This window comes from Drosophila pseudoobscura, chromosome X (genome assembly GCF_009870125.1).
Source record: "Drosophila pseudoobscura strain MV-25-SWS-2005 chromosome X, UCI_Dpse_MV25, whole genome shotgun sequence".
NCBI classification, from domain to species: domain Eukaryota; kingdom Metazoa; phylum Arthropoda; class Insecta; order Diptera; family Drosophilidae; genus Drosophila; species Drosophila pseudoobscura.
In genome coordinates this window covers 23,942,925-23,955,451 of record NC_046683.1, presented here as the reverse complement: position 1 = coordinate 23,955,451, position 12,527 = coordinate 23,942,925, and the positions used below count along the sequence as shown (strand labels likewise).

General features: G+C 41.4%; 1 protein-coding gene across 3 annotated transcripts; it reads left to right on the top strand.

Moving 5' to 3' along the window:
- Window positions 1-3,917: 3,917 nt before the first annotated feature.
- LOC26532603 (2',5'-phosphodiesterase 12) lies at window positions 3,918-7,359 on the top strand. Of its 3 annotated transcripts, none has more exons than XM_033382644.1 (5): window positions 3,918-4,264; window positions 4,338-4,575; window positions 4,655-5,326; window positions 6,640-6,922; window positions 6,986-7,359. In XM_033382644.1, the coding sequence occupies exons 3-5, from the start codon at window positions 4,784-4,786 to the stop codon at window positions 7,252-7,254; spliced, it is 1,095 nt and encodes a 364-aa protein (XP_033238535.1). In that variant the 5' UTR covers window positions 3,918-4,264; window positions 4,338-4,575; window positions 4,655-4,783; the 3' UTR covers window positions 7,255-7,359. The 3 variants fall into 3 exon arrangements, with proteins under 3 accessions (XP_033238535.1, XP_033238534.1, XP_033238533.1); XM_033382643.1 differs by having other exon boundaries at window positions 3,919-4,264; window positions 4,338-4,598; window positions 4,655-4,810; XM_033382642.1 differs by having other exon boundaries at window positions 3,919-4,264; window positions 4,338-4,598.
- Window positions 7,360-12,527: the final 5,168 nt, after the last annotated feature.

Genomic DNA, 12,527 nt, shown 5'->3' with positions numbered 1-12,527 from the left:
GGCAGATTGAACAATGTGGAAATATTATTCGTGAAAATCAAATAATCGTTGTCATATACTCGTTTTAGGCCAGCCATGGCCGTTTCATAATTTGCCTCGGTGACTTGGAACGCCTTTATTGTTCCTAATGCTTCATCAGAGAGGCACGAAATCAAATGATTAAATTTTTCGATCACCGGTATGCTGTTGTCGCTATGGACTAGTCTCTCAAAAAGGCTAATGAAATTTTTGAATTCCGAGTGCTTACCACTAAATTTGGGTAATGCCAATTTCGGAAGTCTAGCATGAATTGGGGCTGAAGAAGACACTGGCTTCGCCTCGCTTGCTGCATCAAAGGCGGCGATAAGCGACATTATCTTTCCCTTGGTGACAATCGTCAGCTCTTCCAACTCGGCTGCATATGCATCATCACCTGTTATGTCCTCGATTTGCTCCTGCAAATGGTTAGCCTTTTCAATTGAAGCATTCAAACAATCTAATCTACATTGTAATTCCGGTAATTGCAAAGGAATCGACCCTTGATCTAATCGATCCTCTAAGCGGCGAATGCTTTTTACTCGACTTTTGAGCTTAATCTTTAATCTTCAATAGTGGATTTACTGTTTTCTGCCATAATATTTGTGTATGAAGATTTTACGCAACAAACCACTATTATTTCTATTTATTATTATTATTTTTTTTTTTTTAATTTTTGAACGAGTACGATAATCGAAAACGAATTTTAATTGAATGTCGAGGCACGAGGTATCAAGGGAAAGAGTAGTTGCAAGTGAAGGCTTAAAACAATATACCCCTTAGATACAGGGTAGCGCGTCACTTGGCAAGTAACAGCCTAAAAGAATATACCCGTTAGATACAGGGTAGCACGTCACTTGGCTCACCGTTAAGCTCAAGAGCGGCAACGAAAATTCTCCCAACAAATACAACGCAAGCAGCAGTGGAGAAGCGAAAGCGAAAACGAAATAATGCACCGGTGCTGCTGCTTGTATGTATGTGTGGAAACTTTCTATACGCCGTGGCTTGGGCGAACGAACGAACAAACTTTCTTGTGAGGTTCTAACGACGAGAAAGGTAGAACAAAATAAAGGGGGGGAGGGCGACAGTGATTGCTGTAAACGATAGATGTATGTATGTACATATAACTGTTGCGTCCAAATAGCGGTTCACATATGTCTGTATGTGTCGATATGTATGTATTTATGTGTGTTTAGTTATATTTATGCAATTATGCAATGTCTGTGCCTAGAATTGAAAGCGATGTGCAATGTTTTCAGCACAAGACACCCCAAAGAGAGATCTGAATGTATTTTGCTCAGCATTCAATTTTCTGCACAAATACCTCTGATTCCTCTTTTGGATCTTTGAATCCAACTGCTACTTTCGTGGCTTTATCGCAGGGCATCCCTCGGCGGTAGCAGAAACTTGCACAAAAATTATTCTTGGCGCGACCGACGCGATGATATTATGCAAATTGATTGCCGATTGACACACACACCACGACGCGGGCAACGAATATGTCATCATATACTGCAATTTCTTGTGTCACTGTCACTTATTGTTGTTGCCTATAATTAACTTTACAGTCCACACGGGGGCGCCATGAAAAATTAGAAGAGTTTTTCTAATGAATTAACCGAAAACTTTGGGTGGCTGTAATTTAAATTATTTATTCGGCAGGGCGAAAAATTGATACGCTCGATCTATTTCAATGTTGGCGAACAACTATATTTCCTTCACAATTCAAATCTCTTACTCTAGCTAACCTACGGTGGCAAAGCGGGGCGAATTCGCCAAGAGCGAGAGAGCGAGCTTTTATTGCGCTCCCGCTTTGCCCTAGCTTAACTTACACTTACACTTCATAATTAAGATCAAATAATTAATAATCGCCGCCATTGATGGAAGGTCACGCAACACTGCCATTCGACTCCGGATAGCAACGGTTCGATCCACCCCCTACAAACAACATAAGTACATATTTTTGTCAAAACATATTATGTAAGTACTAACACATGCAAAGATGTTCTCTCTTCGTTTGGCTCATGATGACTCGGCGGTTGCCAAACGCCAGACCTGAACCCCATGGGACGGGACATTCTGTTTTCGACGTGCGACATGTTCGTTCTATGAACTGGCACATCTATATACTGTATGGCTAGTGACAATATCAGAAGAAAATGAAAAAGGATGACATTTCGTGTCTGGTAGAGATCGCCAGAGACCAACTCGAAGAACAGAAGGGCCACCACAGAAAGAAGGAAGAGCAGTACCCAGTACCCAAACGAAATTCCAGAACGATTTGTTAAAAGTTTCAAAAAATATAAGTAAATAAGTTACTAATTATACCCGATACTCAAAATGAGTATTGGGGTATATTAGATTTGTGGTAAAAGTGGATGTGTGTAACGTCCAGAAGGAATCGTTTCCGACCCTATAAAGTATATATATTCTTGATCAGCATCAATAGCCGAGTCGATTGAGCCCTGTCTGTCTGTCCGTCCGTCCGTCTGTCCGTCTGTCCGTCTGTCCGTCCCCTTCAGCGCCTAATGCTCAAAGACTATAAGAGCTAGAGCAACGATGTTTTGGATCCAGACTTCTGTGATATGTCACTGCTCCAAAAATATTTCAAAACTTTGCCCCGCCCACTTCCGGCCCCACAAAGGGCGAAAATCTGTGGCATCCACAATTTCGACGATACGAGAAAACTAAAAACGCAGAATCGTAGAAGATGACTATACCTTCTAGAGTGCAAAATCTGAACCAGATCGTATAATTATTACAGCCAGAATCACGAAAACAATTTCACTCTTTCTCGCTCTGTCTCACTCTAACACACAGGTTTCATGGTCGGTTTTGCCAATTGCAAAATATGAGTTCAAGGATCTCAGAACCTATAAAAGCCAGAGCAACCAAATTTGGTATCCACACTCCTGTGATATCGGACCTTGACCGTTTCCTGTCCAAATTTCGCCACACCCCCTTCCGCCCCCGCAAAGGACGAAAATCTGAGGCAACCACAAATCTCAGAGACTATTAAGGCTAGAGTAACCAAATTTGGTACACACACTCCTTTAAGATGTCACTATAAAACGTATATCTCAGAATTTCGCCCCACCCCCATCCGCCCCCACAAAGGACGAAAATCTGTTGCATCCACAATATTGCAGATTTGAGAAAACTAAAAACGCAGAATCATAGATAATGACCATATCTACTAGATTGCTGAATCTGGATCAGATCAGATCATTTTTATAGCCAAAAGGAACAAATCAATTTGCAGTGGCTACGCAGCGCCCGACGTCACGCTCAGACTGATTTTCTGTCTCTCTCGCACGCATTCTTTGTCGTGTCGTTTAATATTAGCGGCGGAGGAGAGAGGAGATACATACTGACTTAGTATCGGGTATAACTGTAGAGTTGCGGTGTCCGCAGCAACTCACAACGTTCCCCCTCGTTTTCATTACGGTCTACCCAATATTTTGCGATTGCAGATCGTATCTGTTCTGCTGACCGATCAAAGTCAGCAGAACTGTTGCTGCTATCGGGCTGTTCGCGCTGCTAATATGTTGCAAGCTCCCAATTTTCCTTAATCGCGCTGTTGTGCATAGTTAGTATATTGTGTAAAATACTACAGCACCATATTATGGCGCTATTGTCAAGAACTATTAAGAATTTTTCCGATTAATGCTATTTGCCGAAAAATTGCTATATCTTCATCATCCATTATAAGAAAAAAAAAGAATAAATATTTCGCGCAAATTTAATTTACTTGTTATTTGCATCAGCTGTTTTTGACGGATGGTGGATGGTGCCAGTGTGAATCGGAGTTTCACATCTGTAAACAAAATCCCACCATTCCCCCTGGATGGGCTCCGTGTGCAGAGCCCACAATTGTTCAACCATAGACAGTATCGGTAGAGCTATCGATTTTGTTATCAACCCTACAGACATGTTTCTGCCGTCTGTCTCTGTCCTCTTGAAATTCACTCTTAATATAATAACAAATTCTCGCCGTATTACTATGGATATAAATAAAGTATATATTCGCTATGTGGAAGTAACAGATGAAATAAATATTGTATTTCGATATGTTAACCAAGAACTTAACGTGGATCGAGACTTTAGCTTTTGTCGAAAAAAGGGTGAACCTGTTTTTAAACTTCTTGTGCGCATTCGAAGCAACGTCGAAAAAGAACTTGAAAAATCTTTGAATAAATCAAGCAAACGTGGCTCAACTGCTGAACAAAATTCAAGAGCCCTACCTGAGGTAAGTTTAAAAAAAGAAATTTTACATTCAGCTAACATTCCTTTTTTCGAATTTAATTCTTAAAACTCTGAAGGTAAAAATTGAAATGTATCGTGATAGATGTGATAGCAGCTTCCATCAGATAACATTGGCTGAACTGCTACAAGACAATTTTACTGGTGTAAAACTGCGTGTGATAGATCAAATATTCGATATCGTGTTAAACCAACCGTGGGTAGATTTGCTGAAACTCCCAAAGTGCATATTAGCTGGCTGCCTGATTTACCCAAGTAAATTACATATTCAGTTCGCTGTTCGTGAGCATTGCTACGGTATGTGGTTCAAATCAACACAGGTAAAGCCTCTTCCGTAATCTCTTCTAGTTCTCTATCAATTTTAATTCTTTTACAGCGAGATGCCAAAACGGCGAATTGGGAGAAATGTGGTGAAGGTCTTACTTATCAAATTGCGAAAAAAGACGTTGGATACTATATAAAGTTTGCTGTTATTCCACGAAATAAACAAGGAATAAGCGGACCTATGGCAGAAGAGATTTCAAAATGTGTGGTACAGGCTGGTCCAGATTTTTTTCCTTTTCAGATGCGACAGCGACACACAGCAAATTTACTAAGTGAGCCTAGCCATTTTCGAGTGGTAACCTATAATATATTGGCAGACTTGTATGCGGACAGTGAATACTCTCGTCAAACCTTATTTCCCTATTGTTCACGACAATCTCTGCTAACTGACTACAGAAAACAACTATTAATAAAAGAACTTATAGGGTACAATGCTGATTTAATTTGTCTTCAAGAAGTAGACCAAAAGATTTTCGACGTCGATTTTAAAAATGTACTGGAAATGCCACCACACAATTTTTATGGAATGATGGCACCAAAAGGCACGTGCACTGAAGGTGTTTCCGTTTTCTATCGTAGGTCGCGTTATGATTTGTTGGGATATCATGTACTGCATCTGGGCAACAGCATACCGGCTTTACCTATTTTCGAACCTCTTTGGAACAAAATTAAAACTAATAAGAAACTAGCAGCACGCATTTGTAATCGATCAACAACTCTACAGGTGCATTTACAGTGGGGAGCACAAATTTTTTCACTTTAATAATTGTTTGAAAATATTTGTTCCAATGGGCCTTAGGTTTTATCTTATTCCAAATAAGTTTTGGCATACTCTCGACTAAATTTAGCAGGTCCTTGCAAGGTATCATGCGCCATTCCGACTTCACGCGCTCCCAAAGACAGACGCGTACTTTTCCAATGTTTTTTAAACAGAGCCCATCGATTTTCAATGGGACTTAGGTCTGGGCTATTCAGCAGGCCACTGGATTAAGTGAAAACTCGAGTAATTGGGACGATTTTTCACGAATTTAGCCTTGTGCGTCGGGCTACCGTCTTGCTATAAAGTTATCTCGGATGTGGGGAAGACACATTTGTCTAAAAAATTTGACAAAATGGGTTCCTAAATATAAAGATAATATTCTATCTTCATTATTCTATTGATTTTTACCAATTGGAGAACGTTCCATGAGTGGACGCTCTGCGTACGATCGGCCTGACACCGGCGGTTAGCCAGAAAAAACCTGCCCTCTCTGACAAAAAGTGGCTGCGTATCTTATATTTAGCGCAGCCATAGGAGCTGGATATACTACTGGCACCGCTCAAGTGGAAAGCTGAAAAATCCTCAAGTCAAGGAAACTATAAAGCATGGACAAGGAAGCCTGATGGTGCTGTGCTGCTACACTTGGTGGAACGTTCTCCAATTGGTAAAAATCGATAGGAACCCATTTTGTCAAATTTTATAGACAAATGTGTCTTCCCAACATCCGAAATAACTTTATAGCAAGACGGGGGCCCGACGAACAAGGCTAAATTCGTGAAAAATCTACAAATAACTCAAGTTTTCACTTAATACAGTGGCCTGCTGAATAGCCCAGATCTAAATCCCATTGAAAATCGATGGGCTCTGTTTAAAAAACATTGGAAAAGTACGAGTCTGCACCAAAGGGATTGGGTGAGTCTTTAGAAGCGCGTGAAGTCGGAGTGGCGCATGATACCTTGCAAGATAAAACCTAAGGCCCTTTGGAACAAATATTTTTAAAAAATTTAAAACGTGCCAAAGTGGATATATGCACTTTTTTTTTTAACAAATTAAAATCTCGTAAGGAAAAGGATCTCTTTGAATTGAAATTATTGTTCTTTTTCTTTCTCCCTAAATTAAAGAATCTATGAAACAAAATCACAAGGATTGATCCTATTTTAAAGATTTTACAGGCGTTTAAAGTGAAAAGTGATAAACATGTATCCACATGTGCTCGCCACTATATATACATATATCGATAAATTATAAATGTAAACTAATAATCAAATTCCTTGCAGATTTGTTTGCTTAAAGTTAAGAAAACTGATAAGTACCTGCTGGTGGCCAACACACATTTATATTTTCACCCGGACGCAGACCACATCAGGTTGTTGCAAATCGGGTTTGCTCTGACTTACATCGAGTACTTACATAAACAGTCTGTGAAGGAACATAATATCACTGACCCACAAAATATTGGACTAATATTTTGCGGTGACTTTAATAGTGTTCCTGATTGCGGAGTCTACAAATTAATGACCGAGCAGTTCGTGGATAAACAATTTAGTGATTGGTGCAGCAGTAGGTTAAAGAAAGGCTTTGTTAAAAACTGATAACTTTTAATCGAAAATGTATCTATTTTAGATCCTGATGAAGCCGTTGTAGATGTGGAGCTCGCGCAGCCTTTTAAAATGTTTTCAGCCTGCGGTAAACCTAGGTATACAAACTACACGGCTCTCTTTTCTGGATGCTTGGATTATATATTTTGCCAGCAGGATCGCTTTGAACTACTACAATGTTTACCATTGCCAACGGAAGAACAACTAACCGCTCATACTGCTATACCATCTATCTGTTTCCCATCAGATCACATTGCACTGGTAGCCGATTTAAGCTTTGAGTCTGTCAGTTAAACTTTTTCAAAATGTTTGGAACCATTTATTTGTATTTAAATTAGCAAATTTCAAACATTAATCAAATTCGCCATTATTAGAAAACATGTAAATCTCCCATAGTGATTTTTTATTTTTGAAATTTTTTAGTATAGTAGATGTTGGAGTACTTATTATAGTCTTACATGAATTTCATCGATGAAGTCAATTATTGTTTGGTACGTTTGGTATGTTTTCTTTTTTATACCCGATACTCAAAATGAGTATTGGGGTATATTAGATTTGTGGTGAAAATGGATGTGTGTAACGTCCAGAAGGAATCGTTTCCGACCCCATAAAGTATATATATTCTTGATCAGCATCAATAGCCGAGTCGATTAAGCCATGTCTGTCTGTCCGTCTGTCCGTCCGTCCGTCTGTCCGTCCCCTTCAGCGCCTAGTGTTCAAAGACTATAAGAGCTAGAGCAACGAGCTGAGCTTGCTGCTTAGTAAAAATGTAACGTAATTAAAATGCCTTCTATTTTTACAATTGCTTGTTTTGAAGCAAAACGACGGCAGAAAATACGTGGTCTAAGAAGATCCAGACATCTTAGATGCCTTGTGTATTTAACATGTCTAACGAACTGAGAGTAATGATGCATATTGAAAATTAAATTGCTAATGGCTAAGATTATGTAACGGTTGCGGTTGGGCAGTACCGATCCAGGTGTAGCGCTTGTAGCAGCAAATTCGGAGTTTTTGGGGCGCCATCTGGTGCTCGGAGTGGCAGTCGAATGATGGGTCGAGGGAAAACCAAAGAGGCGTTAACAGGTCGAAAAGTCAGGCTATCTCGGTTAAAAATTCATCCAGGGACCTGTTAGAGGATTTGCCGCCAGAACGTTGGTGTCCCTATTGGCTATTCCCTCGTGAAAGTCAATTGAGTCGGTTGCGCATCGGTCCGACGAAAAGGAAAAAGAAAGAATTTAGTGAAAGAAAAACGCTAGGAAATCTAAATATCTAAATCCAATATTCGACTGCGAACTTCTTTTTTGAAGGCGAGTGGGCTATTCAGTCGTCAGAAGCCGTATAGCGCTGAGTCCGATTGGGGTCTTGGCGCTTAGCAAACCGAGTTAATCAGTGCGGATTCGATCGTCCAAGGAAGCCAGCCATCAAACAACAGCAGCCGCAGGCCTAACAAAGTGGCGTTTAAACCTTTGGGATTGTCTGGAAAGCGCTCAGCCATCGGAGAAGCGAGCGTGGAAGCAGAGGGAGAAGACATTTGGGAAGCGCTCGGTCCCCAAGCGGCTAGCTTCCCGAGTCGTTGGCGTCGCCACTTTAGTAATCGAGCGCGACGCGGCAGATAAGGAGGGCCCGTCCCTTGGTCGCGAGCAGATCGGCGGAGAGAAAGTGTCGATCTAACACAGTCGGAGATTTGCTGTTGGCCTTTTCTTTGCATTCGCGTACTTTTCACCTGCAGAAGCAGTGGACAGAATTTGTGCTGTTCCCTTTCGCCCTGGAGGTGGAAAGGAAGCAAAGATAACAGAGGGAGAAAGAGAATAGGAGAGCAGAGGGAGAACGGATTGACGGAAATATTGTATTTGTGGTTGTAATAGTGTAATTAATCATTGTTTTTTACGGAGTTTATTAGGAGAAAATTAGATTTGATCCCGGTAGTGGCTTCTCGTGACTCTCGCCGATCTGCGAATATGATTTCCCCCAACCTTGTGCCCATTTAAGTGTTTTTCAACCACAGCAGCTTTAGGTACTCATCGAGGAAAGCGCTTTCGCCGATGGAGCCATAAACTGGAGAAAAGGTATGAGTGGACATTGAGTAAATTATATTATTAATAAATCAAACTTGAAACAAGGGAACTAAGGCCGATCGGTGAGTGGGAGGGAGAAGGGCCCACTCGGGTTGAATTCGAAACATTACGGAATCAGCAAGCAGATTAGCTTGCCAATTATTTTTAGGAATTTTATACATATATTTCATTTAGCTATTCTTTCAATGTGGGTGTTTATATCATGGTATTTGCGGTAATGTTATTGTTTTAGCCAGTAAGTGAATAAACTTTATAATGTATTTATCTACCGCTTTGCTTTCGCTGGCAAACTCCCCATGTAGGACGCCCAGGACAAAGGGGCCATTCCGTCATTGAATCGAACGGCTTGGAATGGCCATGGCAGGGTGGGCGACACGACCTCGACAACACCAGATGAGGAGTTGAGATACCTTTCTAGCACACAGCTATAATTCTATTCAGGGATAAACAGTGTCTCCCGGTTAAGAATTTTCGTCGTGACACGCTACTTCATTCGCGGTATAATGCGTATGGGCCACCAGCAGGAGGGGGGGCAAGAACATCACTCCAATAGCCGACGAGGCCGGAAACCCAAAGCGTGTGCTTCCCTTCGCTGAATAACAGCTAGCCTGGCAGGATTTATATACACAGACGTACGTAGGTGACACGTTACACAGGGTAGGTTAGCGCTATGGTGCTCGGCTATATCGCATGCAATAACCTTGGGCCAATTATCGCTGCAGGGCATAGCATAGTTGGGACCACGTGCAATCGTTGGAAAGTCCACCTGCCCGGCTACATAACCTCCATCGCACGTGTAATGTGTCCCGGTGTTCTGGTGTGGTAGCTTTCGAAACGCATTCCACAAACTAGACAACTTGCATAGATTTTATGGTTAGCACTGTGTGGGATCTTTCGGCTAGGGCTCGTCGGATGGGGGGATCTTTCAGTTGTTCCAGCTAAACACATACAAGAGATTCTGGTGCTAACCTGGCCGTTAGGTGTTATACAAATCAAATCAATAGTGCCATATGCATTGCCGCACGGAGTTAGGTCTTGTAATCTCCGCGTTTACCCACCCTACCATGTTAACTCTGCTCGCCTATTTCTTGTGTTAACCCTTAAACCTCTTCTTTTCTTTTATCTCGCCGTACCACCAAACTGACCTTCCACAATTTAGTTCCATGGAACGAATGATCCAGCGCTTGAGCTTTGATTTTGTTTTCTTAATCCCATTCTAAAGCACAAGGGCTAGATAACCCACCAAGCCACAGCTCTGTGCACACAAATAAGTCCATCCAAATATGGGCCGTCACACACGGACGCATAGAGATCACCCCTCCTCCCCTTAGGCGCCGCTAACTCGCTTTCTGCGACGGTTTAAAAGAAGCCGCTACGGATCCAGACACAGATTTTGTAGCATAGTGTAGCTTTAATTGTCATCTTTGATTCCTTCTGAACCCTTATATGCCTATGTAACTTTCATTAACGCTGCGTCACAGTCATACCTCGATAGCCGTGAAATTGAAAGTTCCCAAAACTGAATTTATTGTGCTGATTGGAGAAAGAAAAACTTAATCATAGAGATCACCCCCCCATTTACCAATCCCCCTCCGATCAGGGCACACATTAACCTTGTTTTCACAGCTCCAACACGAAAGGCGCCTTTCAGCGATGGACCACTGTATTGAAGCTGTAAGTGACCCAATTTCCCGGTTCTCTCTTGCGCCTGAATTTGTAAAATTGTAAAAGACATGCGCAGCGGCCAGTCGCTGCTGATAAGAGAGCGCAACACTTGCGTTCCCCACGCTCGAAGCTTTTCGTTCTCGTCGTTGCCAATTAGCCAATTAGCCGACACTAAAAAAAAAAAAAAAATTAAATTTTTTTTTATTTCCTCAAACCAACAACCACAAAAATGTTTTTTTATTTGTAATTAAATTGCGTTTTGGCTAACCATGGCGGATCGCTTGTCTGACCCCCGCGGCTTCTTATAATTTTTTTATTTTTCGTTTTCTTTATACATATTTAATTTCCTTATTTCTAATCTCATATATTATATTTATATATACCTCTATAAATATCTAAAACTTGTCTCTATCTCCTTTAGTGATTAAGCCTCCTATTTTTCCATTTCCATTAATTTTTTTTCTTGATTTGCCTACTGGTTATAATTAAAGACTTGTGTTCTTTTCGGTAGTGAAACTCTTGTTCGCTCGGTTTTGATGATGTAGCCACATGTCTAGTATTAAATCCAGAGAAATATATTGAATTTTGTCAGCCATGAATATGGAGTAGTCTTCTAATTTCCTAATGACATGGTGACGTAATGGGGTAGGATGAGAATAATAGGGATTTCCAGAACCTTTCGCACAACTGGAAATCATGAAAGGGTGGGTACAGAATCGTGTGGGTCGACTTCCATCTCAAGACCTCACGCCCGCGATATTTTTGGAACACCCCGACAAAAGCCCCTAGTACATTTCGGTTATGCTCGGAATAGGCAAATTGTTGTTTTCGGAGTTAGCTCCATTTAGAGTCACGGGATTCTAAAATTTTAAAGTTTATGTATTAGGAGTCGAGACGCGGTCAAACGAACCCCCCCAAGTTACCGAATGAGCACGGAACCAGAGAATCCCCACCGGCAGTGACCTCGACATCCCCTCCAATCCATCCCCTACTGACGTATAGAAATATATCGTTGACATGTTACATACATTTTTGGCGCCCAACGTGGGGCACGAGTGGAAAGTTATAGTGACAAAAAAGTATTGGTAACTTTAGCAACAATATCAGCTATTGGCTCGTCCCACCTTTTGCTCGTTTGTATTCATATGCTTAATGCTGACTTTAGTTTTCTCTAAACGATCTTGTCATTGCTCCAATACAATTTTAGAATATTGCGGATTCTGTTTGGATTCCAATACTGGTTGTTCCTCTGAGTTTCATGGGGAAGTCGTCGAGTCTGTGATGAAGGGAAGCATAAGTGATAATCCGGAATTGATAAAGTAGTTCCCCCGTTGACGCCTCCTGTCGGGCTAGTCAAACTTGTTGTCTGGAATGTGTAAATATGCTGCTTGCGTATTTATACCGAACCAGCGAGATTGTTTAAGTCGCGTCTCCAAGCTACAGTCACCTCAGGGGATGTTAGTTTCAATAGATTGAATTGTGAGGTTGATTCGGATTTGGTATTGTCACTCTTTGCGCATAGAATACGGTTGCATACACTTGCAGAATATCGCATATTTGGTTAGGCCGGATATCAGTACTGATTGTCCCTGTACGGGTGATGCAAGAATAGAGATTGTTCCAGTCCCACCTGAACGATAGGTGGCCAGGGCTGAGGGCGACGCGCCATCTAGCGGGAGGCTCGATGGTGTATGGGGACATCGGGGGGAGCTGGAGCCGTTACTGGGGATATAAGGAAGAGAATAGGATTAGTTATATGTATTAGTATGGGAAAAAGGGATAAATAGGAGTGAAAATATTAGAAAACGTGGATTGGATTATGGAAAT